General features: G+C 44.5%; 1 protein-coding gene across 1 annotated transcript; it reads left to right on the top strand.

Moving 5' to 3' along the window:
- Positions 1 to 123: 123 nt before the first annotated feature.
- On the top strand, positions 124 to 24634 carry grm1a (glutamate receptor, metabotropic 1a). Its single transcript, XM_053445678.1, has 8 exons — positions 124 to 832; positions 3573 to 3822; positions 15872 to 16107; positions 17337 to 17583; positions 18084 to 18252; positions 19403 to 19529; positions 21482 to 22415; positions 23845 to 24634. The coding sequence occupies exons 1-8, from the start codon at positions 124 to 126 to the stop codon at positions 24632 to 24634; spliced, it is 3462 nt and encodes a 1153-aa protein (XP_053301653.1).
- Positions 24635 to 26337: the final 1703 nt, after the last annotated feature.

Here is a 26337-nt window from a genome sequence, read left to right as displayed (position 1 = left end):
CACGCGGATATGCTCCAGGTGTCGTGCGCGCGGATCATGGTCGCTGGGATAAACGTGGATGTACTGACAGACAGCGGATAGTATGCCCGCACACTTGGCACGGCACACGCGATGTGGCACAACATGGCACGCGTAAAGATGGGTCTCCTCGCTCTCCTCTGCCTCCCGTTGTTTTTCCTCGTGCTCTGCCACGGCAGCAGCATCTATGAGCGCTCGGCGGTCCCCCGCGCCGTGTCCCGCTCCGTGGCCCGCATGGACGGGGACGTGATCATCGGTGCGCTCTTCTCCGTGCACCATCAGCCGTCTGCGGAGAGGGTGGCCGACCGCAAGTGCGGGGACGTCCGCGAGCAGTACGGCATCCAGAGGGTGGAAGCCATGTTCCACACGCTGGACCGGATCAACAGCGACCCCAACTTGCTCCCCAACATCAGCCTGGGCTGTGAGATCCGGGACTCCTGCTGGCACTCCTCCGTGGCCCTGGAGCAGAGCATCGAGTTCATCCGGGACTCCCTCATCTCCATCCGGGACGACAAGGACGGGTCCAAGTGGTGCATTGATGGTACCCCGTCCAACCAGCCTCCGCCCACCAAGAAGCCCATCGCAGGGGTGATCGGACCTGGATCCAGCTCTGTGGCTATTCAGGTGCAGAACCTGCTGCAGCTCTTCAACATCCCGCAGATCGCCTACTCTGCCACCAGCATCGACCTGAGTGACAAGACGCTGTTCAAGTACTTCCTGAGGGTCGTGCCCTCAGATGTCCTGCAGGCCCGGGCCATGCTGGACATTGTCAAGCGATACAACTGGACCTATGTGTCTGCGGTGCACACTGAGGGTGAGACTCCATCACTGACCTCCATCAAAACCACCATGATATTCTGATTAACAGCCATGTTGTGTGTTAAGATCTTTGGGTGATGCAGTGAGTTTATAGTGACCTCATGGTATCACTGAAATGCTTTCTCTTATCGATATACACACAGAGCACATTGACTATGATATTAATACACTAACCCATCACTTGCGTCTAAATTGAGTGTTATCGGGAAGCTGGGACGATATCAGCCTGTTAGAAACCACTGGCTCAATATTTATTTGATATAAGAATTGACAGGGTGTCTTTTGTACGAAGGCCTTCTACACGGCTCATTTCTGTTCAATCCCATTATAATGTCCTCATCTCTGTCCATTTCTTTCACTCTCAGGCCTTTGTTTTCCCCATATATCTCCATACTTGAGTACATATTCAATGGTATTTTTCTGCAGTTGTCTGGAGTTGAGGTATTTTGCGTGGATATTCCTTTGTTGACACAGTTTCCCACGAATCCCATTCATCGTGACAGAGCTGTGTGAGTGTGGATTAAATAACCAGCACTGGGGTATGGACCCTAAGCAGAGTGTTGATATGGTGTTACTTTTGCTTTATTTATTTGGGAAATGCATTGCTACTTCTTTTCTTTTCTCTTCCTCTGCACTTATATGTTTTGGTTTGTGGAACCAAAGCGGGAGTTTCTTGGATGTTGTTGCTAACAACAGAAGGAACACTTTCTATTTTTGAGAACCTTTTTGCTCGGCAGAGCAGCACAACAGTTTCGGTGGAGATACGAGTTGGGTAGACAGACTAATTACTGTCAATTATGTCCATGGCTTTTCATTAAAGTCTCAGTCGCTGATGTGCAGAGAAACGATGACTGACAGGCTACATTACCCTGGATCCCCCTGGAGCTGCGGACACACAGGGAGTGTAAAACATCTTTGGAAAGTCCTATTATTGTCAGGTGCTGGAAAGGGGCTGCGACACAGGTTGTTATCAGAGAGATGAAGAGAGGGAGTAAGGGAGCTGTAGTACCCGGAGGCTTAACTAGGTGGCGTCAGCTGTCTGACCTTCAGCACACCTACAGGAGGATCCTGTGGGACTGAAGTCATAATTTAAGAGTAATGAAAGACCAGCCTGGGGACGGATGAATTTGATTGCAAGCAACCACACTTACTCAGGCTGCAGGGTGAGCAGTGAAAGTAGGACATCATCCGAAAAAGGCATCGTTCAAAGTTCAAACGTATGAGATTTAACTTCTTTCACACATAGACCTTCTGTAAATATAAAATCTCTAACTGAATGTGTTTTTGTAAACAGTCGAGAAGTTTGGAGACAGAGTTAATTTGAATAACAGAGCCTTCCTATTAAAATGTCTCCTGATCCAGACCTTACCCTGACCTTTAAGAAGTCGTATTCAAATCCACTCGTTTGTTTTGCTCTATCTCTGTAAATAGTGGTCACGACTTGCTTAAGCTCACGAGTTCTCTCTCCCCCCCCCCCCCCCCACCCCCCTCCACATCAGACAAGTTATAAATGCAGCTTGTTGCCCGTAGCAACAGCTAGGGCTGTGAAATTGCATAAATTACCTGTTCCGATCATCATCAGTCTGACGGGAAAACACTCCAAAAGCAGGGTTTCACTGGTCATTGTACAATGGCCCGTCAGCGAATGCACCCACTGCCCACCTGTCTGACGGTGGAGATGGAAAAAGGGAAATAATTGGATATCATCATTTCCATTTACTACAGTGAGAGAACGAAATGAGGCGAATGAAATATCATCAAAGGCCTGTTGGAAAACAGACTCATGGGTCCATTGTGTGCCAGAGTAACTGCAGTGTCTTCCTCACTGTATGAAGTCATGCCTGCACGGTGAGTTTGCTCCTCATCGTCCATATAAAGAGGAATGCAGCTTGGAGGCTCTCTCAGGGACTCTCATCGAAAGAAAACTGCTGAACAAAGATTTTGCTGAATAGGTTCTCCTTATTTTCCTTATTGCTACGTGCACTTTCAAATGAGCACGTGCAGAGGGACACATGTTCAAGCATGTATCAGTGATTGGATTGTCCGTGTAATCCAGCTGTCATGCTAAAGAGCCGTGGGCTTTATCAACAATCCAGCCCGTGACACATTAGTCAAGCACTGCAGTCCACATGGAAATGGAAGATTTAGACTCAAACGGATTTTGTGTGGGCTCTTGATTGGGATGGTTAAACAAGGATAGTGATCTTCTCGATCTGCCCCCCCCCCCCCCCCTTCGGCTTTGATTGCAATCAGGAAACTCTCTGACACTCATTATCAGAGGATCAGGGCTGCAGCTCACTCAGGGGCTTGACGCACTGAACAAACTCTGGGGGGATGAGGGGTTGTCCTTTAAGCAAACCATTAATTGTCCATCAGTGAAATGGATAGAAAAGTATGGTTGAAAAGCAATTACCCCTGTTTAATGATGTCACTGTGTTTATGCATGTAAGATGGTATGTCATTTTTGCTGTTTTTCAGAGTCATTGATTTTGTCACTCACAATCAGAGAGTTAAACAGCGCGTATTCATGTCAGAATTAGTGAAATGATCACAGCCAAGGCATTATCCATATCCAAAAAGGTTCATTTATGAAATGGGATTACCAGAGAGTGAAAAATTCATTACACAAAGAAAGCGTTTTTTTTTGTTTAATTCCAGCAAGGACACCATGTTTCCTTTTCCAGCCTAATTCTCATTACTCAATAATAGGAGTCTGTCTCCTTCGTTACCTGCAGGGAACTACGGGGAGAGCGGCATGGAGGCCTTCAAGGAGCTGGCCTCTATGGAAGGCTTATGCATCGCCCACTCGGACAAGATCTACAGTAACGCAGGGGAGAAGCACTTTGATCGCCTTTTGAGGAAACTGCGGGAGCGTCTGCCCAAAGCTCGTGTGGTGGTGTGTTTCTGCGAGGGCATGACTGTCCGAGGCCTCCTGATGGCCATGAGGCGACTGGGGGTGTTTGGGGAGTTCCTCCTCATTGGCAGGTATGTTGGTTTTATTAGTTTTTTTTAACCTTTTAATTCACAGTTGAGAGCAACTCGCTGGATGGCAAGAAATCGGTTAACAGGCTGGAAGGCTGCAGGATGACGCCTTGTCTTCCTGATGTGTGTGTCACCAGGGCAACCGAGAAGAATTAGACCACATACCGATAACACTGAATAGAAATGTTCTCCAGCAATGAATAATTGGTATTTCTGTCGCAGACGCAAAACTGGAGAAGGGAACAACACCTCGAGTTTGTCTCTCGCCCTGTTTGTGCCTCCTCTTTAAGACAATAGCATTTCTTCCTTATCAATATTATGTTTATAAGAAGAGCAAGAGTCAGCACGATCTGCTTTGGTGATTTCTCCTCCTCTTTGGATATTCACTCCATCTCTATCTTTCTTCATATTCCACCTCCCCCTCTCTTCCTCTGTTTGTCAATGCTGAGTGACAGTGACTGACTGTACTGGTAATCTTAGTCATTAGAAAAGGGCAAGTCGAGTTGTCTCACACACTTGCACTGTGCAACATTGCACCGTAGAAAACCGCCTGGGAGGAATGTTCACAGTTGTCAGTAAAAAGCCCCAGAGACCCTGATGCTTACTTTCAGTTCATTCATGCAATATCCCTCCTCCACCATTTCAGAGCGGGACGAGGTCTTTAGCACCAGTCTGTTGTGGAGCAGTTGTCAGCTGTATGTTACATGAGGGCCGCATTGATAAGACAGCTAAGGATGACAGGGGGCATGTAGCCCAGCTAAGCAGTATTCATTGGAGATTTTCTGATTGCTGCAGGAGTGCAGCTCTAAAACTGTCCCAACATTCTCCAACAGGAAGAACCTAAGAGACAAAATACAGGAGAGTAACCTCCATCACTGCTGCGTGTGCTCACAGAACCTGGCCTATAGTCGTCTGACATCGGGATCGGTGTCTTTTTTCATTAAAAGGGTCGATTTTAGGTTTAATAATTTCTTTACCACGTACAAACTGGATACTTTATTACAATCTAAAGAGAATGCTCAGTGTAGTTCACATGTGTTTTTTCCTTTGAAGAAATACATAAAGATTTTACGACATTTCACATACCGGCAACAATAGATCACAATAGCTGGTAAACATCTTCCAGCTGTTAATACCAACTGTTAATTAATTCACACAAGAAAATAGTCCCCAACAAATACACACATTACTGTTCGACAAACCTTTGCTCAAACATTTTACAAAATTTACTATCAGGAAAATGCTTTTTCATCCATCCATCTATTCCCATCAAATGAAACCTCAAAAATTCCAAAGTTACCATTTAATTTAAACTGTCGTTAGTTCGCAATAACAATGTTGGTTTTGCATTTCACTCACCAATTTTTTTTCACATAAATTTTCATAAATTGTCCTATTGAAAACCATCCGCACACTCTCTGGTCAAATCAACGACTCTCTGCTGTCTGGCATGAAGTCATTTGCTTCCTTGTCGTTGCCATTATCTTTGAAGAAGTCTTTCCTCCTTCCTATAATATTTCCCTGTGGTAGGAAGACAAGTGCAGCTCTTACCAGACTCTGTTTATGCTGCATGTGTTATATTCAGTGCCTACTTAGGTGGTTGGCAGGGAGCAGATGCAGCACATGCCTTTTAAATTATCCATTATAATGACACTGTAGAGTTACCGTCCCATATCTCTACTTTCCTCTTCCCTCTATAGGATGGGACGGAAAAGTGGGGCCTTTTTTTAGCTTTTGTGAAAGTCTCCATGGGCGGAGGAAAGGCTTCTGGGTCACACAGATAGAGAGACAGAGAGAGACAGAGAGAGACAAAGAGAAAGGGAGAAGATGGAGGGAAAGAGTGTGAAAATGACAGAGGACGTCTGGGCCAAAGCCATGTGTGTGTGTTTCCTGGTGTGTACTGAACAAGTGAATGATGCTGGCAGGGGCTTGTTCTCTTCCTTTATGCTTTCACCTCTAAAAAAAAGACCTCTTTCATGAAGTGTGTGTGTGTGCACAGAGAGCTACAGAGAGTTGGAAGAGGAGGTCAAATACACAAAGACATCCAAAGAGTGAATGAGACAAAACGACAGAACAAGAAGAACACACTGAAACAAATGTAATTATATCCACACTGTCAATGTAGCAAAGAGTAAGAGGCTAAAGTTAAAGCTAAATGTCTGAGGAGGTCTTGTATGAGTCTGCTACAACACTGGTAAACATTCATAGTTTTTCAATGGAGGCACTTTATATTCATATTAATTCAATTTGGTTTATTACTTGCTCAGATTGTCCATTGCTGCAGCTCCTCTTTTCAGCCTCTGTCTGAAACACTTGGTTTAGCTCCTGTCTCTTTAAGGGCCCCCTCCTGATAAAGCCCAATCTGCTCTGATTGGTCAGCAGTCCAGCTCTCTTGCGATTGGTCTACTGATTCCAGCATGTGTAGGGAAATGTCGGCCTCCACTCTTGCTTTACTTGGCTTTATAGGAACGCGCCAAACCAGCCACGAGGATTGCCCTATGCAAATGTGGGGCACAGTCATGTCTTGTGACATCATAGTTCCCTGGAAATATCGGCCAGATTACTGTCAAGGTGTTTCAGGAGCTTCAGTGCTTTTTCAAATTTACAGATTTTTTACATTCACAAAAAAACAAAATAAAACACTGGAGGAAAGAAAAACAAAAAAGACACAACATAAAATGTCTCCTTTAACCCTCACTTACACCAAACTCTTCAGGCCCATCAGTGTAGCAATACACACGTCAACACATGAAAGTCTACATCAAAGTCGACCAGGAATGTTTGCACCTGTAACAATATACACGGCAACACATCAAAGTCTACATCAAAGTCGAGCAGGAATGTTTGCGATCTTTGAATATTGGTGTTTAAATCGTAGCACTCAGCAGTTAAGGCAGTTATTGGATTGTACTTTACACTTCCTCATGCATTGCTCCTTTTTACCTCCTCGTGTCATTAAACTTTGCACAAACAGACAAAACCACAGAAGAGATAGTGCATCATCAAGAGCAGGCAGTGTTGTGGTTGTTTTCATCTCGTCACAGAAAAACCACAGCAGAACCACGAAACAATGTTGGCCACGTAGACTACCAGTAGACATGCAGAGAGTTTTGAGTGTGGCGTTTTTTTTTTTTGCCGCTCGGCCAACCCGCTCTTCAGACGAGGACCAGGTGTGGCAGCGGGCCCGACCCACTTCGTCCCTGACCTGCAGACTCAGCTCTGCATTACTCCAACACTGCACCTCCACTCTGCCCTGCTATTGTCAGTCAGAAGGGCTCTCGTCTCTCGCTCCCGCTCTGATGTCAGTCATGATTTGACCAATCAGCTGCCTCCATTACTCTGTAACTGCGCACACAAGCCGTCGCACATAAAGAGACACACTCACTCCGTGCACGTCGAGATTTAGACTCGCAGCCCCGAGAAAGATCATCCGCGTCACTCCAGTCAAGAAGACATTTCAAAGTGATTTCTCTTGGATTAGAAACACATTCTGACGATTCTAAACTTTGTATATAAGAACGGAAATGATTGTGTGAGCAGATTAGAAGAGTCAGTGATAATAAATTGACAGCAGATGGACAGCAGTAGATTTTTGGGTGCTGGCATGGAGAGGGGGGGACTTATCGCAGCGTTAAGCATCATTTTAACACTTTCAGTGAATAAAATAACTGTGTGTAATGTGCAGTTACAAACCCAGAGAGAATTATCACTTGACTTTTACGTTTCTCTTTGCTCTGAGGAGGATTTTAACATTTGTTTTCACAGCCCCAGACTTGTGTTTCGGTTCAGCCTCCCTACATCAATCTCATCTCCAGCTTCAGTAGACGGCAGTTTACAGAACCAAACAACAGACAGACAAAGTTTGCCACTAACTGGTTGGAACAGCTGACAGTTTTCGTGACCTAGTATATTATATGATCCTATATGATTACTAATATCTATAATAAAATGAATAATACATTTAATTTGTATAGCACAATTCATACATAGAATGCAACACAGAGTACTGAACATAAAAAAGCAAATAATCACAAAAACTATGATAAAACTATTACAATAATTATGACAAAGTAAAATACAGTTGAATTATATACACATCCATGTATATACATCCATTTACAATAATATATTATACAAATATGTTTATACATACATAGAGCACACAAAACAATCATCAGGTAAAATAAATATACAGCAAACTCATGAATAATAATAATAATATTTTTTCTCTCATTGCTTCCTCTGTCGGTTCAGTCCTAGATCCTGAATGGCAGCATGGAGGAAACCCACCTACCCATTTGCCCGCCCGCTTGCTCTCTTGCAATTAGCAGCACTGGTTTTCTCTCCCCCTCTAATGCCGCTCCAACGCTGTTATTACTAAACAACATTTGCATAAGCTGCCTTTCCACATGCACCACCCATTTTCTTACGCTCGCAGTCTTGGTCGGGGTCCCATTTTAAACACTCCACATTCTGGTTTCTCATGTTCGATTCCCGACAAAATGGACACTGGGACGGGGACGCGGATGTTCTGCCTCTGTTATGCCCTGGCAACAGTCATTAGCAGGTTACGCCAGTGTCTTCCGAGGCTGCGCTGAGGTGCAAGGAAAGCTGTGAACCCATATTGTGTGTGTCACATGCATTTCTGCATTTGGCAGTCCTATTCAATTCACTGCAACAAGGGGGGGGGGGGGGGGGGGGGGGGGGGTCAGGTTTTGCTCGGAGCTTGAATAAATGAAATGTTTTGAGCGAGAGAAAGAGAGAGGGAGTTGTGGCACGACACATTTAGCTGCCTTTTTCCTGTCATCTGCAAAGCTTTCATCTCCTCCCCATCTCAGGAAGGAGAGCGAGGAGGATGTGGAGTTCTGCCGATTGACTTCTTCTTCTTCTCCTCGCGAATAATTTGGCAAATAGCGGGGGCATGGGCAAAAAAGAGACCTTATCTCTGGCAGCAGCTCTGGCAAGACAGTATAATCAATGGTTTTCATCCAGAACTGTGGGCGACATACAGGACAATGTAATGTTTAAAGATAGTCAGGTTTCATGATTTCTCATTTGACAAAGTGACAGTTTCAACTCATTGTCAAGGAGAGGGGATTCTCTGCTGACACACTGGAGGACTGGGTTTAGAAAATAGTTTTTTCCAGATCCTCCAATCTAATCCTCTTTTTTTTTCCAATTTCCAGTAGTATCTTGAGATGTGTGCAGCATGATACACTCAATCCACAGCGTGTTGAACACTCTAGTCCGGCTCACTTTCCACACACATCGCTCTCTCTACTTCGTCTTCCAGTAGCGACTGATACATTAGTTATGAACCTGAGGCCTCAGAGAGTGAGAGGGAAAGAGTGGATTGCAGAGGAGCAGGCTGAGACAGTAAAAAAAGCAGAAGAGAGTTTATGTTGAACACCTTCTTCTCTCCGTGCCACATGATTTTGACGGCCTGACCCTCCGATGTGTGGAAGTTTAGCCAGGGTTCACTGGGGCAGGTCACGCGGGAATCGAACTCGGGATAATTTGAGTTCGCCAGGCGGGATTTGCTCGAAAAAAAAAGGGGCTTGTGTGACTGTGCTGTGCTTGTGCCACAGTCTCCATGGAGATTGTGTGTTTTGGGCTCATGACAGAGTCGGTGTGATCGTCTCACTGCGGATCTGTCATTCAGTCTGTCAGCAGGAGGCTCCAAGCACAATAGTCCCTTCTCAGAAAAATATGGCTGACATCTGAGAAATTCCTCCCGGCAAACAACAGTAACGAAGATCGTAATTATGAGATAAGGACACGCTCGCCGACGCTCATTCAGTAACGGAGCCCTGCTTCCTCTGCTCGTGCACACATGCGTTTGCGCCGGGAAGTAGATTCAACTTGAGTCAGGAAATCGGCGATTGCATCTGTTTGTGTGCCACTGAGCAAGGGAGCACAATGAGCCGCATCTGAATATTTATAACACGCCTCCGATGTTAATTGAAAGCAGCCACACATTGTCAAGGACATCACAGCGTTTTCAATTGATGCCTCGTGTTCCCTGGTGCTGAGGGGACGGCTGAATGACATTGGAGTGATCAAAAATAGCACGCTGGCTCTGCATCTGGACATAGCTGTCACATCGTGATTCACAGACGCTGAAACGCTTTCCATCGCACAGACAGCGAACGTTGAACCAAAGCGTGTGGATGTTTTACCTTCACACAAAGAGACGAGTGAATGGAGACGCACGGCAAAATTAGTCAGGATCTTCCGTAATGGAATACTGTATAGAGCTAAAACGCACCCATTGTCTCGCACGGCAATTAAATCGGTCTTTAAGATGGCACTGGCATTTGGATAGACGTTTATCAAAGGCCCTGAGACGCTTATTAAACGCTTCTCTCGCACGCACTCTTCCGCTCAGGCAGCGTTTTATAAGCGTTTCAATCAAACATCTCTGCAAATGTTTAAGGCGCTTATTGAACGTGCTTCTCCTGACAGACGCCGTCGGTCTCTCACCAGCAGCTTTAGATTGATGTTTATTCTTTATAACACCTGCTGACGCCTAAACGTACAGAATGTAATCTGTCTCTGGATCCAAACAATTACAAGAGACCTGGGTTGATGATGTCGTGAAGCAGTGTGGGATTATGGGAGTTAAGTGGTCTTCATCACCGTTTTCCTGTCCCGTAATCTTACTCTTACAGCAAACCACAATGTATAATCATGAATAACCATTAGAAACAGCTAACCGACTAGCCGTGGGTTTTCCTTTGTCATGTGTTGTTGGCACCAGAAATAATAGCCGAGCCAGTGAAAGTGAACTTCAATGAAATTGGGGATTTCTCTCGGTAGGAACATTGTTGGAAATATTTCAGACAATGTAGATACACAATTCAATTTTTTTTTTATATTCGTCTAATTGTTTTTGAACATTTTTAGGAACAATTGTACAACACCATATCTTAAAACCCGATGATTCTCTCATGCGAACAGTCCAATTTGGCCAATAATTTAAACAGAATTAGAATTAAAGGCCACAACAAGCCTTAACAAATTAAACGCTGGACATCAACGACTACTCGTTTATTATGCCCACAGCCGGTGCTTGTAGAGAGCACATCAGTGTTTCTTATACCTCCATCAACTGAAAAGTGAATATTTCTGTATTCTGTTATTATTGTACACCAAACCAAACCAAACCCAAACTCCAAAATGGAACAAATGTAGGACTCCTCCAGTAGCCGTGTCTTCATCCTCACATAACGGTTTAACATTAAACTGACCTACTGATAGTAAGATCTTGTCATCCATCAGTCACTGCTACAGCTGATATTCAATGCATAGGCTCTGTCAAGGGGTTTAGAAGTGAATTGACGTCCCTCGGTAGTGAAACGCAAAAAGGATTTTCTCACAGCAGTGTTCTCTGTCAGCGTGGAGAGGACTGATCTCCCAAACTGGGGCATGATGAATAAGTAAAAGCAGCCTGGATGGGCTTTTAAAGGCTCCCCGGCTCACCCAGGGCCTTCTTTGTCACCTCAAGAGAGTCCTGCTGCCGCCGCCATGACGCTAACAAGCCACCGCCACTCTTGTCTTAACTCCACTGAGGAACGAGAGAAATGGGGGATAATGGGAGACGATGGAGGGAGAGATGAGGGCAGAGAGGGGAGAGATAGTTGCAGTTCTTCTGCAGATCAAATGTGGAGGAGCTCAGCTAATTTACCAAAAATAGAAATAATAGTTCATTCAGTATAGCTGTAATCTTTACTGTAATTAGATAAAGTGATGCACTGTTTAATTGGCCTTGGGTAATGCTATTACGACTATTCGTTCTCATTAGTAAGTCAGTTATACTTTTTTATTGTTTGTGTGCTGGAAAACTGTTTTATATAAAGAGTCTACGGTGCAGAGTGCAGTTAGAAAACTTACTGTTCATCTCACCTGGTTTATCTGCACTGAAGATTTCATGATTCAAGATTTCAAGTAAATTATTTTTATTAAATTAGCTTTGTTTGACTGTATGGTTTGTATTTAAATTTGAGTAATTCGTCCCTAACTGCTGTTATTTGTTTTCATACATTGCATGTTGGATATTTCCGAGATCTGATGAGCAAGCGACACAATCCTCAAACCCAAGTTCACAACTTTCCCAATTAAAACGTCCGCAGTTCAGCTCAATATAAAGGAAAGCAGCAACTAAACAAAAGGGTGCTTTTGATTTGAAGACAAACTGCCAAACAGAGAGTGATTCTATGTGACTACCTGTTACACGGCTGTCGTTCATACAAGGACGTAGGAGAAAACATCCCCCACTGACTGCTATAGGCAGACAGACGTTTGTGGAATCAGTAGGTGTGTTAGGCCAGCTCATATCTTAGTGGTTAGTGAATGACAAGACGGATTTGAAGTTTTTCCACTCACTCTATAGAACAATTAGGAAACTCTTTGTCTCCCTTATCCTCCCTTTTCTCTTTTTAAAAGTAACCCATTCAACCTCCAGGGGAAACAGTGCATGTGATTAAATTTCTGCCCTGCCAATTAATTTATGGCTTCATAAATATACAAATGTGCTATCAAACTGGAAGTAGATCATCCCGGAGAGTCGCGGGAGCTCTCGTCTACTCACTGTTGTACACTACTCTATCAATTATATTATCAACTTAACTCATATGACTTCAGAGTAGTATTTGTATTTGCAGCGATAAGTAGGGACTCAATGTGTGGATGGATGTTCACAACTCTTATGACTTTACACTGGCCTAATGTTAAATTTAGGACTGAATTCAACATCTTTTAAAATATTTTAAAGGTATTACACAGTTTGATCCTACCATATCACACGGAGTTGGTTCTTAGGTCTTCAGAACAATCTGCGTCGGTTGTAAGTGTGTTGTTGGTTTTGATCATGTAAAGTTTCCCTGGGACCTAAACGCACCAGTAGAGGTCCAGTAGAGTGCCTCCGCTTGAAGTGGCTGCAGCTTGGTCTTGTGGGCCAACTGAGAAATGCCATGAAATATTGACCTAAGGTACTTTTGGTCAATAATAAAAGGCTCAAATTATTATGCTCGGTCTTTTCAGCTGTAATCATCTCAGCTGTGTGCTTCTCTATAAACACACCCCTACCTGCCTTGTGTGCCTTAAGTGCAACAAAACTAATAACATACTCCGACAGCATTGACTCCTTAATCTGCTTAAACAGGTGCTCCTTCAGTATATCTGACTCAGTGTTTGTAATAATAGAACTTCCGCCATGCAGCGTGAAGCCGCGGAACATTAAATCAGAATTTGTCCCATTATGTGTCCCTCTGGTGGTCCCAGAGTCTTGATGAGCTGTTTGGAGTCCTGCCAGACACACCGGAGGAGAGCGAGAAGAGAGAATGTCATTTGACTTCATTGCAAACTCCACTGTGGAGTCGATGCATCGTGCATTATTCATGTAGAGCGCTGAGCAGCACTTCTACCCTCTCCCTCTCTCGGTCCTTCTCTCTTTTTTTTTAATCAAAAACCAATCCACACTATTCTATAAAAACAAACATGTTGAGAGCTGAGTTGTGTTGAATATACTTCATTAAATGTGTTTAGCCTGAAAGGGACGGTACAAGAAAAACTGGGAACACACACAAACACACAGCTATCCTTGTGAGGACCATCATTCATTGCAGACAGCCTAACCAAGACCTTATCCCTAACCCTTGACCTTGAGATCTAACCACAATTCACATCTAACCCCCAAGGCATTATTGTACATATACCTAAATGAGAACAGTCATTGGCAGCTTAATTCCCCGGCCCCTTAATGTAACCTCAACTATTGAGACGAAATGCCTTACCCTATCCCTGTCTAGGGATAGGGAACAGCCCTTGTGAGGCCAAAATGTCCTCACTCCGTAAGGTTGAGGCTCAAAATGAGAGAGAGAGAGAGAGAGAGAGAGAGAGAGAGAGAGAGAGAGAGAGAGAGAGAGAGAGAGAAAGAGAGAGAGAGAGACGGGACAGAGGCGGTATTCACTTGGAATCAATGAACAAAATGTGACTAGTGCAAATTAAATTCACGTGTTTCTGACTCTAAACTCAATTAGGATGGTGAAAAGGATGACTCAGCAAAATTGGTCTTTAGAGATGTACAGCAAACATCTTTAAAGACAGAACAGGCTGAGGTCTCTACCCGAGGAATAAGTCACACAGTATGTTGTGTTGTGTTGTGTTGTGATCTTAGGGGACCATGCTGCTCTCATTTTGTCCTCTCACACCTAATCACTGCTCTTGTTCTTTTTTATCAGTTTTTGTTGCACACAATACGAGTATGTATGGATTATTTATTTTTTCAGCTAATTACATTTTATTTTATTTTTTTTATTAAAACCCCTTTAACCGCTTTACAATACATCAATTTAAGCCTCAATATAAATCTTTATACCATAAACTTTAAGGATTCACGGCTTCAGTGTGGACTCACCAGTTGAGAGCTGAGTGCCAAAGTGCTCATGGAGTTTTCATAAAATGTTTAAATGTAAGAAAATTATAAAACAACAACATTCTGTTATGAACTGTTATCTTAATCTGGTCTTTGACACTGGTCGGTGATGACCGTGCATTTTATTTTGAACTCCAGAGGCCTCGTTCCTGTAGACGTGTGATTGATTACCCGTGTCTGTCGGAGAGACAGATGTCAGGGTCAGTTGGAAGCTATTTCCAGGTTATTTCCACTCTGTCTGTCTCCTGATGCCTATACTGTATATAGGACTCTATAGGGCTTCCAGCTTGAGTCTGTCTATACTACCCAATCCCTCTGGTTTTATAGTGTCCTTCTCGCATTCTCACAAATTTGTATGAATGTCTCCTATTTCTTGACTCGCGATAATTGTTGACATAAAGGTCAGAGACTTTGACCTGCGCACATGCATGCACACCAACGCACACACGCCCTTGTCCATCATCCAGAACATCCCATGTGTGCCAGGTAATTGATTCCATGGTGAGTCACACAGCGCCTAATTGGAGCGTAGCTGTCAATAGTGCAGGTATTTCAAGGCAGTAGCCCTCGGCCCATATTAAAGTCGGAGGGAGACACAGAGAGCAGAGAGGAGAGTCTCACCGGCTGCGATTTAGAGAGAGAGCCGAGCTCGGGGCAGCGCCGGTTATCTGTTAATTTGTTTTCCACCGTCCCCTTCACTGGTGTTTTCCATTTCTCTCCGAGCCCACTGGGCAGCGGCCTGTCCGAATTAACTTGGTAGGGTAGAAATTCTTGCAAATAAGGTGACTCAAGCAAACAAACAAGCGAAGCTGAAGGGATTGTGTAAAGCCTGCCATTACGGCGGAGGCACTATTGTTGAAATTGAGTATCGCTGCTGTGGACTCGAGATAAGCCTCCAACCAGTGCTGCCGTGCTAATTTAACACTGTACAAGAGTGGAAGCTGAAGTCTTATATATGGTTTTTGGTGCATGTGCAGAGACTGTACATATGGATATGTGTTTGTGTGTGTGTATGTATAAAATCCAACTTTCTTCTGCTGCAAGCTTAATATGTTAGGAGGTTAATATTATCATATCCTCATGTTCATGTCTGTGGATCTTTTTCGGATTTTTAACAAACTAGGAATAAACAGGACCCTAGGTGTTGAGCTGACGACAGTGTAATCACCACTGACTAGCTCCATGGCTGAAAGCTGCACAGTCAGTTGTTGACGATGATTGAGCATCGGGCAGTTCGGTTTAACGATTTGGTGAAGATTCACTCGTACATGTGTTAGACACCTCATGTCCTGAATGATGGAGGGAATCTGCTCTTTAAAGTGAAGCTGCGTCTATTTACGTTGAGTAAAATGAAATTACCTGAAGAGTTTAACAGTCTAATGGGCTTGTCGACGTCAATCAGCAGTTAAAGGTAATTCACGGTAAACAGTAATACAAAATAAAGGATTCATGACATTTTGTGTCATCGCTGTGTGGCAGCTCCTCACACTCTAAATTACGACAATGTTTTAGTGTCACTCAAATCGTTTTTAGCGTCTCTTACTGTTCCCTGCTGCAATTGTGACATAATGGCTTCCACCTCATTATACGTTATGGCTTCTTCTCTCGCCCCTGCAGTGATGGATGGGCGGACCGCTACGAGGTTGTGGAGGGTTTCGAGCACGAGGCAGAGGGAGGAATCACCATGAAGCTGCAATCGGAGGTGGTCAAGACCTTCGACGACTACTACCTGAAGCTGCGGCTGGACACCAACACCAGGAACCCCTGGTTCTCTGAGTTCTGGCAGTATCGTTTCCAGTGCCGCCTGCCGGGTCATCCACAGGAGAACAAGAACTACAAGAAAGTCTGCTCCGGTGGGTGGCAACACAGAAATGCATATATTTGATGATTTTTAATTATTTTTGTAATAAATAGGGAAAACTGTTTGTGCTGCTCTCAGGCACCATCCTCAATTCTCTCATTTAGCTGTAAATGAGAGTTGAGGGTAAAATATAACCAGAGGGCTAAAAATGGAATAATAACCAAAACTGTGAATTTTTTTCTTTCTGTTTTCCTCCCTGAATATTTTCTCCCCCTCCGCTCTCAAAAAAAGGTGATCACGGTAAATTGAGTTCTCGACTTGTTCCGCAGCATTTAAATCTCAATTCAAAATGACTCACAGCAAAATCCAATCAAAAAAAGATCATCGAATGAGCACTGCAATCAGGATCACATCAGAATTCCTTGCTCAGCATGCTTATAATCAGACGATTCATCAAAAATCTATTTGCGCTTGTGGTGACATTTCGTCATCAGAGCAGAACAGTCATGGTTGTGTTTCTATTTCCTTTGCATCACACTTTTACGGCTTTTATTCCATAGACCTTCAAGGTGGTAAGTGCATTTTCATGGCCACTGCTATAGTGATGATGGGAACGGCACCTGCACTCGACTCCTCAAGAACAGGGAGAGTTTGACTCATGCTTTACGTCCCTGTAATGTCTTCAAACTGTGATTTATTCAAACGGACGGTTTCGGCCTCTCAGTCAAAGCGAGGATTGCATCAGTCAAACTCTGAGCTTGTCCACACTGTACGAGGAATAATGACATTGACACGTTGAGGAACTGCACCAAGGAATGGCACCGAGCACACACTGTTCACCCAAGCAGATAACAATCCTGGAAACCTTTTTTCAGGATTGCAAATGCATGTTAATGTCACAGACAGAAAAATCTGTATTTTAAATGCACTGTCTACAGCAAACAGAATCCATTTTTAAACATTGGGAAGTATTTTCATGCAAAGATGCAAAATCAAAGGTTTGACTCAACACTGAGGTTTGACCGTGGGACAGTGCCTTTAGATGACGGTGAGGTACAGTCCCACACAATGGTTGCTCTCCACATCTGGTTCCCTGTGAGGTTTGAACATATTATTCTGATTTCCCTGAATGCTATTTTTATATGTTGCTGCAGAAGGCTCTGTTTTGCAATAGTTTCTCCACGTCTGGTTCAATTTCCACTGTGCATTGTGGAGAACATTCGTTTTGTCTTTTCTTCATTCCCACAGTGACAAGCCACTTCTTCTTTGCCTCCCCAACAGGAAATGAAAGCCTGCAGGAAAACTATGTTCAGGATAGTAAGATGGGCTTTGTCATCAACGCCATCTACGCCATGGCTCATGGACTCCACGACATGCACATGGAGCTGTGCCCGGGACAGCCCGGACTCTGTGAGGCCATGGACCCCATCGACGGCAGCAAGTTGCTGGACTACCTCTTAAAGACGTCCTTCAAAGGAGTCTCAGGGGAGGACATTTATTTTGATGTAAATGGAGACACCCCAGGAAGGTAAGAGGATGAGGGTGGTGTTAACAAAGTAGTAAAATATAGGGGAAATTGCTTTGTCTTTATCTGTGAATTTCTCTCCTCTCACGCGCTCCCACTCATTAGTCCACGTGCACGAACACACACTCGAGCCCAAAAGGATGTAATTATTTTGGACTGGAACAGATTAAGTGGATTGTCGGCCGTGGCAGCCACTTTCATCTCACTTCAGTTCGACAGACAGCATTTGAAAGTGTGAAAACACGGCCATGTCATTCATCCGTCGACTAGAGGTCAGGTGGAGCACATCCTGGTTCAGTACGCAGCTCTTGATGTCCCACTCACACGGTTGTAAGCTGTTTAAGTGACTCTGGATAAGGGAAAAATAGGTTAGCTCAGCTGTGGAATTGTTATCATTAAATTACCTGTCACTCTCCCTCCCCCCATCTTCTGTATCTCCCTCTTCCTCCTTTTAAGTCGCTCTCTTACCTTGGTCCTCTGTCTCTCTCCCTCTGTCCACCCAGGTACGACATCATGAATCTGCAGAATGTGGGCGACGAGCGCTACGACTACCTCAACGTGGGCTCCTGGCACGAGGGCATCTTGAACATCGAGGACAGCATGCTGTGGATAAACAGCAGCGACATGGTCCGCTCCGTGTGCAGCGAGCCGTGCTCCAGAGGACAGATCAAAGTACGAATTCATATCCTCCTCACAGCAACTCGTCCAGCGTTAAATCAACCGTGCCAGAGCTCATTTAGTCTGGAGAAAACCTGAAGTCGGCAAAATCCATAAGTCATTAACACCGGAGCATCAGTGGTGACTCTGGAGAAATTGTTCAAAACTATTCATGGTTGTTTATTCAAGTCAAAATGCCAGCAGAGACTGACTCGTGATTGGTTTCTGGAGATTCTGGAGCTGGAACTAGAGGAAAAGTCAGCGGGGGCAACAAAGTAATTAGGATTCTATCTCTGGGGACAATGAAAGTCTAGATATCATAGGAATCAAATACCAATAGTTGTTTAGGTATTTCTGTTTGAATCATCTGACTCATCAACATTGCCATCCATGGACTCATGTGCTACTGGCACTAAATATAAGCAGAAATTTCATCTAGAAGACGAAAGTGAAGTTTCAGGATGTTACTCCTACATTTTGGATCCCTGCTTCGAAGCAGGTGATGATGATAATCATCCGTTAGAGATTATTCAGAAATGCTTAATGAAGGAGAAACAAAAATCACAAACATTCTCATTAAACATTATTGAGGATTAAAACAATGAATCCTTGTAGTGTTCACGATCACTTCACAATCAATTTATGCTAAATCACATTAAGATTGCACAAATTAATTCCAGTGCCATTCATTCTACCTGGTAGAGGAGACGGCTGGTTCCGAACAGTAAATATAAAAATCTGGTATCAAGCCCAGTTTGTAGAAATGCCCTGATTTGCTTCATCTGGGGCCAATTGTTTTCAGTCTATATACTAAGTCGCCCTGAGGGAGGGTGCATCCTCTCTCCTGGCTGCTCCCCCTCGATCTGCTTTGTTCCCTGCCCTACTTATCACCCTGCTTTACATATCACAGTGCTGGTAACAGCTTCTCTGGGCGCTGAATGTAAATGCAACTGGCCTTGTTTTATAAACAGTACGTCTGGTTCTCAGGAAGAAAAAAAGAAAAAAACCTGCACCAACAAATCCCCATCTTTGATATCCCCTTGATGCTCATTACTTATTTATGCTGCTTCAGGGTGTGATGTGCTGTTTTTTAAATCCGTGTGGCGACTGGATACTAAGATGTCCGTGACCCCCGGTTGTTGATGTCTCGCCTCTCTGCGTGCAGGTGATTAGGAAGGGCGAGGTGAGCTGCTGCTGGATCTGCACCACATGCAAGGATAATGAAATCGTCCAGGATGAGTTCACCTGCAAGGCATGTGATCTGGGATGGTGGCCCGATGAAGAACTGGCAGGTAGGGGATAGAAAACAAATCAAATTCATGTGCAATGTTCATCCATGCTCCTCGTCTTTAATCAACATGGACTTACCATCTTACCCATTTTTATGTATTTGTATTTGCTACCCCGTGCACACTCTCTCTCTTGCCAGGGCGTTCATATCTGTCAACAGCTCACACTCTATTCTGCGCCCTCCGAAATCCTCCCCCTCCCATCAGCCTCTTCGGTACTTCACACCCTGACACCTCCTTTTGCTGATGCTTTTCATCATCCAGGTCCTGTGACCCTGCTCTCTTTAGTCCCCCCCCACACACACACCTCTGCGCCACTCTCCCAAAAGTGACACTGCTCACATCGCTCTTCACTGCTCTTTGCCTTGTTGTGACCCAGTGGTTGTTTCGACAGTGATTTATCGAGTTGAGAGGAGCTCTCGATTCCCGGGTGTAAAATGCTATTACTACCACGAGAGGCCTGGGGAGACATTTTGGCCTTTTGTCGAGGAAGCACGTCCAAATCTGGAGACTACTAATAGAGAGAGCTGCTATCCTATTCACAGAGAGGCTGCACTGTCCATATGTTTACTTACAAGCTCATTTAGGGCAGGATTTCTCCACTGAGGAGGTTATGTCTGCACCTGATGTCTGGTGTATAACATTGACCCTGGCGTTCTAGTGTTATTAGTAACTTAGCAGGTTTACAAAGAAAGATAAGCTGATAAGCATCAAACCTCATCGAGGGATGGGGCATGGTTTTTGTGTAAATCTGCTTCAAATAGGAGTGCAGGGATTTTTAAATTACTTTAAATTACAATAAACTCCCAGATTTTTGAATGGGGTTCTGCAGGGATGCTCATGTTAAATAGTGCATCAGTACAACAAGCTAAGCTATCCCTCATGTTTGCTGACGACGTTGACGATGGTTTGGAAATGTGCGACAACGTCAGTCGATATCAAACAAGAAGTCAAAGACCTCTAGGTTGCTGTGAGGTGTGAATTCACTCTGAAGCAGAAAGCAGAGGATTATAACATCTCGGAGCTTGACTGGGCAGCTGAGCTCCTTCTCAATCACTCTCACCCTGGGTCCACGTCTCTACCTGTCGAATTCACCAAGCAAAGAGCATGACGTGAAGGAGTTGAATCAATTGACCCAGCGTGAAAGTGACAAGCCCTCACTCTACTACCCCGAATGTCCCAAGAAGTAAACTGCACACTTACTGAGAAAATATGATATATTTATATCTTTTAAAGTATACTCAATTTGAAGAATCTTGGGGCGACTCAGAGGTTTTCAACTGATGATTTAAAGCTTCAACTTTCTGGGGGGAGCCCTAGTTCAGTTTGATGACTGGTTAACGCCTCAAAATTCATATTAGTGTGTTTAGCATTTTCTGGTGAAAGCTCCCGAGCTTAAGTCGGAGAGCATTTTAGAATTTCAGATTTCTCATGATTTGACATATTGGGAGTTAGTGCGCAGGCCAGAAGTGGGTTTCTGCGAGCATAGCCTCCCCAGTGATGGCAGTGACTGTAATGCTATTAGCGGCAGCCTGTAATTTATGGAGCGCTAAGCCAGGGAAGTCTAGGGATGTCAGTTTTCTCCCATTAAGCTCCCCAAACTTCTTCCTCTGGATGTTTGGATAACAAGTGTGCAACTAGTGCATCATGACGTCGTTGACACTCCATGTCTGCACATACACATTTGGCGTAACGCCGAAATGAGGAGGAAATCTGACAGAACTGGAGCTGTGGGATGTGTATGATGTCACATGCAAATTAGTTTCCATCTTGGAGGCCTGATCTCTGCTGCAGGCCTGACTCCCCTCGTGTCTCTGAAGCTGTGTCGCTCTCCTCTTTCCCACCTACTGTCTGCACATCTGTGTCTCTCTCTGTTCTAATGTAGCTTTCATTAACAAAAGATGTGCTGCAGCACCGGCAGCAAATGTACCTGACTTTTCCTTTGCTCTCTCCAGGCTGTCAGCCCCTGCCTCTGAGGTACCTCGACTGGTCCGATGTGGAATCCATCGTCGCTGTGGCTTTCTCCTGTGTTGGCATCCTAATCACCTCCTTTGTCACCTTTGTGTTCATCCAGTACCGTGACACACCTGTGGTTAAGTCCTCTAGTAGGGAACTCTGCTATATCATCTTGGCAGGCATCTTCCTGGGCTACATCTGTCCATTCACATTAATCGCCTACCCTACGGTGGCCTCCTGCTACTTGCAGCGGCTCCTGGTGGGTCTTTCCTCCGCCATGTGCTACTCCGCCCTGGTGACTAAAACAAACCGTATTGCCCGCATTCTGGCCGGCAGCAAGAAAAAGATCTGCACCAAAAAGCCTCGTTTCATGAGCGCCTGGGCCCAGGTGGTCATCGCCTTCATGCTCATCAGTGTGCAGCTAACTCTGGAGATCACCCTCATCATTCTGGAGCCTCCACTGCCCGTCAAGTCGTACCCAAGCATAAGTGAGGTCTTCCTCATCTGTAACACCAGTACCGTAGGCATGGTGGCGCCACTGGGCTACAACGGCCTGCTTATCATGAGCTGCACCTACTATGCCTTCAAGACGCGGAACGTGCCAGCCAACTTCAACGAGGCTAAATACATCGCCTTTACAATGTACACCACCTGCATCATCTGGTTGGCCTTCGTGCCCATCTACTTTGGCTCCAACTACAAGATCATCACCACGTCCTTCTCTGTCAGCCTGAGTGTGACAGTGGCGCTGGGGTGCATGTTCACCCCCAAGATGTACATTATCATCGCCAAACCAGAGAGGAACGTCCGAAGCGCCTTCACCACGTCCGACGTGGTGCGAATGCACGTCGGCGACGGCAAGTCGGCTCAATGCGGAACTAACAGCTTCCTCAGCATTTTCCGGCGGAAGAAGCCCAGCACTGGAAACGCTAAGTGAGTGACCCTCTTTGTTGTTTATCTTATTGATTCCATGTTGGTTCCTGGGGTGACTGGCTAGAGACAAAATGAAGAGATGCGTAACCACTCAAATGTAGCAGTGAGCTGCCTGAAGACAAGTATTATGTAGGTGCTTGATAGATTTTCCATTAAATTGGACTGTAACATGTTGTCTGTGGTTCACTTTTAACTCACCAGCACCCCTGGTTAAAGAGAACTCAGATTTTAGTTTAGATACAGTGAGTGAACACTAGTTTATACGGCACATCCCCTTTCCCCTGATAGTGAAATATTCAAAATGAAATCAAGCTAAATTAACAGAAAACTCAACTGATGCCATTGATTTGAAGCCAATGGGCTATGCCAACATGTCAGCGGTGATAAAACCTCAAATCTCTACCGATTAATTCACTTTTAAATTAGATTTAAGATTTGCATATAACTTCTTTGAGCTCCACAGCAGTGACACGAGGACAGGTGTCTAAAAGTAAGGAGCGGGGCAGGAGTATGAGAGTGTTGACGTGTTGTCTCTCACCCTTGCTATGCAGCCTTTCTAATCGTCTAACTCGAGGCTGGCAAATGTTCCGGCATGGGAGGTCATTCAGCTCCTTTCCCGGAGAGCTGCACTGTCGTCTGAGGACACATGTTATTATTGTGTGCAACCAAGGGAGACGTTTAAAGCCCTCACCGGCCAGATAATCATATATTGATCAGGAAGAATATCACTCAGCTCAGCCAAAAGTCTTAAAGATGAATTTCCTACTTTTCTACTTCCTCACCCTTTCTCTGCTTTTCCAGTGCATTTAATTATTCTTAATTTTGCTGAGTGAAATAAAGGAAAAGTTGCAGCCAGTAACGTGAGGAATTAAAGGTATCACTTACCTCTGTGTCCCTCCTTGGCTGGCGATGACGTTTCCGACACTGCAGCCCTCCGAGAAAGAGATCTGCCGCCCTGTTGCTTCTTATTTATCCCGACTTAACCTCACATTTAACTTTTCTCAGCATGAAAGCCCCTCCCCTCCCCACCTCCCCGACTAATCAAATCAGAGCCAGTGCTGAACTCTGTCGTCTCAAGACACCAACACAAATTCTGCAATAAAAGCATGTCTCCCGTTTTAACTATAGAAGCAAATTGTAAGACAGGAGCAACTGAGCTGTGCGGCTCCTCATTCTGTCCCGAGCTAAATGTCTGAAGCAACTGGAGGATCATAATGCCGTCTGCAGCACATTATGAATCACTATGTTTCCACTTAGCGAAGCTGTTAGCGCCAAGACGTGTGGTTAGAAAGTATTTTGACATGCATCTGAAATGTTGAAATGCTGCTGCTTTCTCTGTCATTTTGCTGCTATGTTGATGTTGGTTTTTTGTTTGTCTCCAACACCTGCCTTCCTGTGATAGTAACTTGGGTCTCTATCTCGTTCATAGTTCTAATGGCAAGTCTGTGTCATGGTCTGAATCAGGTGCAAGACACCCTCCGAGGGGGGGGAATGTGTGGCACAGACTGTCTGTGCATGTGAGGAAACAGGAAGCCGGCTTGAATCAGATGGCGGTCATCAGGCCCCTAACTAACACCCCCGACCCCCACAGTTGCAAGCCCTCCACCCGCGACCTCGGGACAGACCCGCATCTCCCCCAAGAACCACCTGGTGCTAAGCCTCTGTACAACCTGGCAGAGGAGGACGACGATGGCGACTTGCAGCGCCCCCTCTGGAACCCGGCTTGCTCTGGACAGACGCAACGGCTGGAGTCTGATTTAGATAGGCCGGCTTCTTATTTGCCCCCTCACTTGGCAAGCCGCACCACGGACCGCATGCAAGGGGCTGTGGTGGACACGCACAGCTCCAATGTCCCTGCGCTGAATGATCACTCCCCCGCCAACAAGCCTTTGAGCTTGACACCATCTCACCTTCCTCTGGTCCCACATGTCGGGGCGTTTGAAGAGCAGGGGCCAGAGGACGAGGACCTGGACCTCTTACACAGCTATATTTATAATGCCAAGGGGGAGGAGGAGTACGGGGAGGATGTAACTCACAACAAGCCGACTCTGGAGGATTCCCTTGCACTATCTCCTCCCTCCCCCTTCAGAGACTCTGTGTGTTCGGGGGAGTCCGTCAGCGGCTCTCCCGTCACTGAGTCGATGCTCGGGAGTCCCCCGAGCTGCGTCTACACCTCAAACATGCTCCCAGACTTCGCACACAGCTCCTCAACACTGTGAGAGCAAAACAGGCCCTCACACAGTGGCTGTCAGCACAATTATACATCACACAGACAGGAATTTACACACACACACACACACACACACACACACACACACACACACACACACACACACACACACACACACACACACACACACACACACACACACACACACACACACACACACACACATCCACACACACATCCACATACAGATAAAGATACACGTAACATGATTTACCTTTCAAATACGTATATTTTTTGCTCTGTCATTTGCTTGCTAGAATTTATTACTCTGCTTTTTATTGAGTTAGGGGTTAAGCCAAACTACAAGTCAAAAACACTAGGAATCCTCCATGAGTGCTTACATTTCTGAAGGGCTGTCCATGCACAAAGCCTTTCTGTGAAACGTTAAACTGAGAACAGTGCCAAAACTAATCAGCTCTCATGCCAAACCTCAACACAACACTGGGAATTATAGTAAAAAAGCTGTGGTTTCCATGGTGGCAGTGCAATCAATTGGTCTGTAACGACATATGTAAAGCAAGGCCTACTTGTGTGTACAGTACATGTGCGCACACGTGCATCATAAGACACAACCAGAGAGCAAAAACTGGCTTTATAAGGACTGCAGCAGCTCAAGTGCATTTCATGTTCATGAGCGTTGGGGTCGCAGCCTCATCGGATAACTATTTGCTCTCCGACTTTGTTTTTCATTAACGAGTTTTCTCTCATCAGACCTCGCCGCAGCTTAAATATCACAAAGAGGTAGTTTAACTTGAAAAGTGAAGTAAGCTGGTTAGATATTACTTTAACGTGTTGCAAGGTGTGCTCTGTGACATGGATACAATGTGCCAATCGAGAAAAGAAAATAATGTTATCAACCTACATCCCTGCTTTTTGGATTTCTCTTTTCTTTCTTTTTTTACGATGTAGCTGATACAGGTTAGCGTGATTGTAGATGATGGCGATGTTGTTTATTCAGTTTACACTCGATCGTAACCCTGAGAACAAGTTTTCTGAGCATGGGATGTGATTAAAGTGAGTTTGCTGTGTCATTGTAATGGAAAAACACAGTACTTGTACAAGTTCTCAAAGTTTGTAATACTGTTAAAACCATCTCTTGTTTTTTCACACAGGTGGTATGTTTGTAATACTGATAAATGTTTCTATATTTAGAATGTCAACGGAAAAAAAAAGTTTATACATTTTGAAGCTGTCCTCAGATACTTGTCCAGGAGCAGTGTGTGTGGTTTTTGGGTAACTTTTAAGCTTAACTTGAGTCGACTGTATCCTCTTGAAAATATTCAGTTGTTAAAGTAACCAATGATTAGTTGCTTCTTGTAATGACATTATACATGTTTCGAATTTTTTGCTTAAATCTTGCATTATGAGCCTAAGTAGTTTACTTGAGGTTAAGTTTCTTAGTTCTTTATCTATAAGAATGCAAATTATTTCAGAGTACAAGACTATACAGTGCATAGTGCAATTGTATTGTATTTCCAAATGTTTTTAGTCTATTATAGTGTAAGTTGTTAACGGATTTTGACCAATGTATAAAATATACGAGGGTGCCACCTGCTTAACACTGTCAACTCTAGAATGAAATAGGCCGTTTATGTTTTGGGCAAGCTAAACAATGCTGTAAAATAAAAGGAAAAGTATTTATATAAAGAAGACTGTGATTCCTGCCTGTGATAGCCTGGTTAGATTATTGAT

Source organism: Pleuronectes platessa, chromosome 17 (genome assembly GCF_947347685.1).
Source record: "Pleuronectes platessa chromosome 17, fPlePla1.1, whole genome shotgun sequence".
Classification (NCBI taxonomy): domain Eukaryota; kingdom Metazoa; phylum Chordata; class Actinopteri; order Pleuronectiformes; family Pleuronectidae; genus Pleuronectes; species Pleuronectes platessa.
The sequence above is the reverse complement of the archived record's forward strand: the minus strand, read 5'-3'. Positions and strand labels throughout refer to the sequence as shown.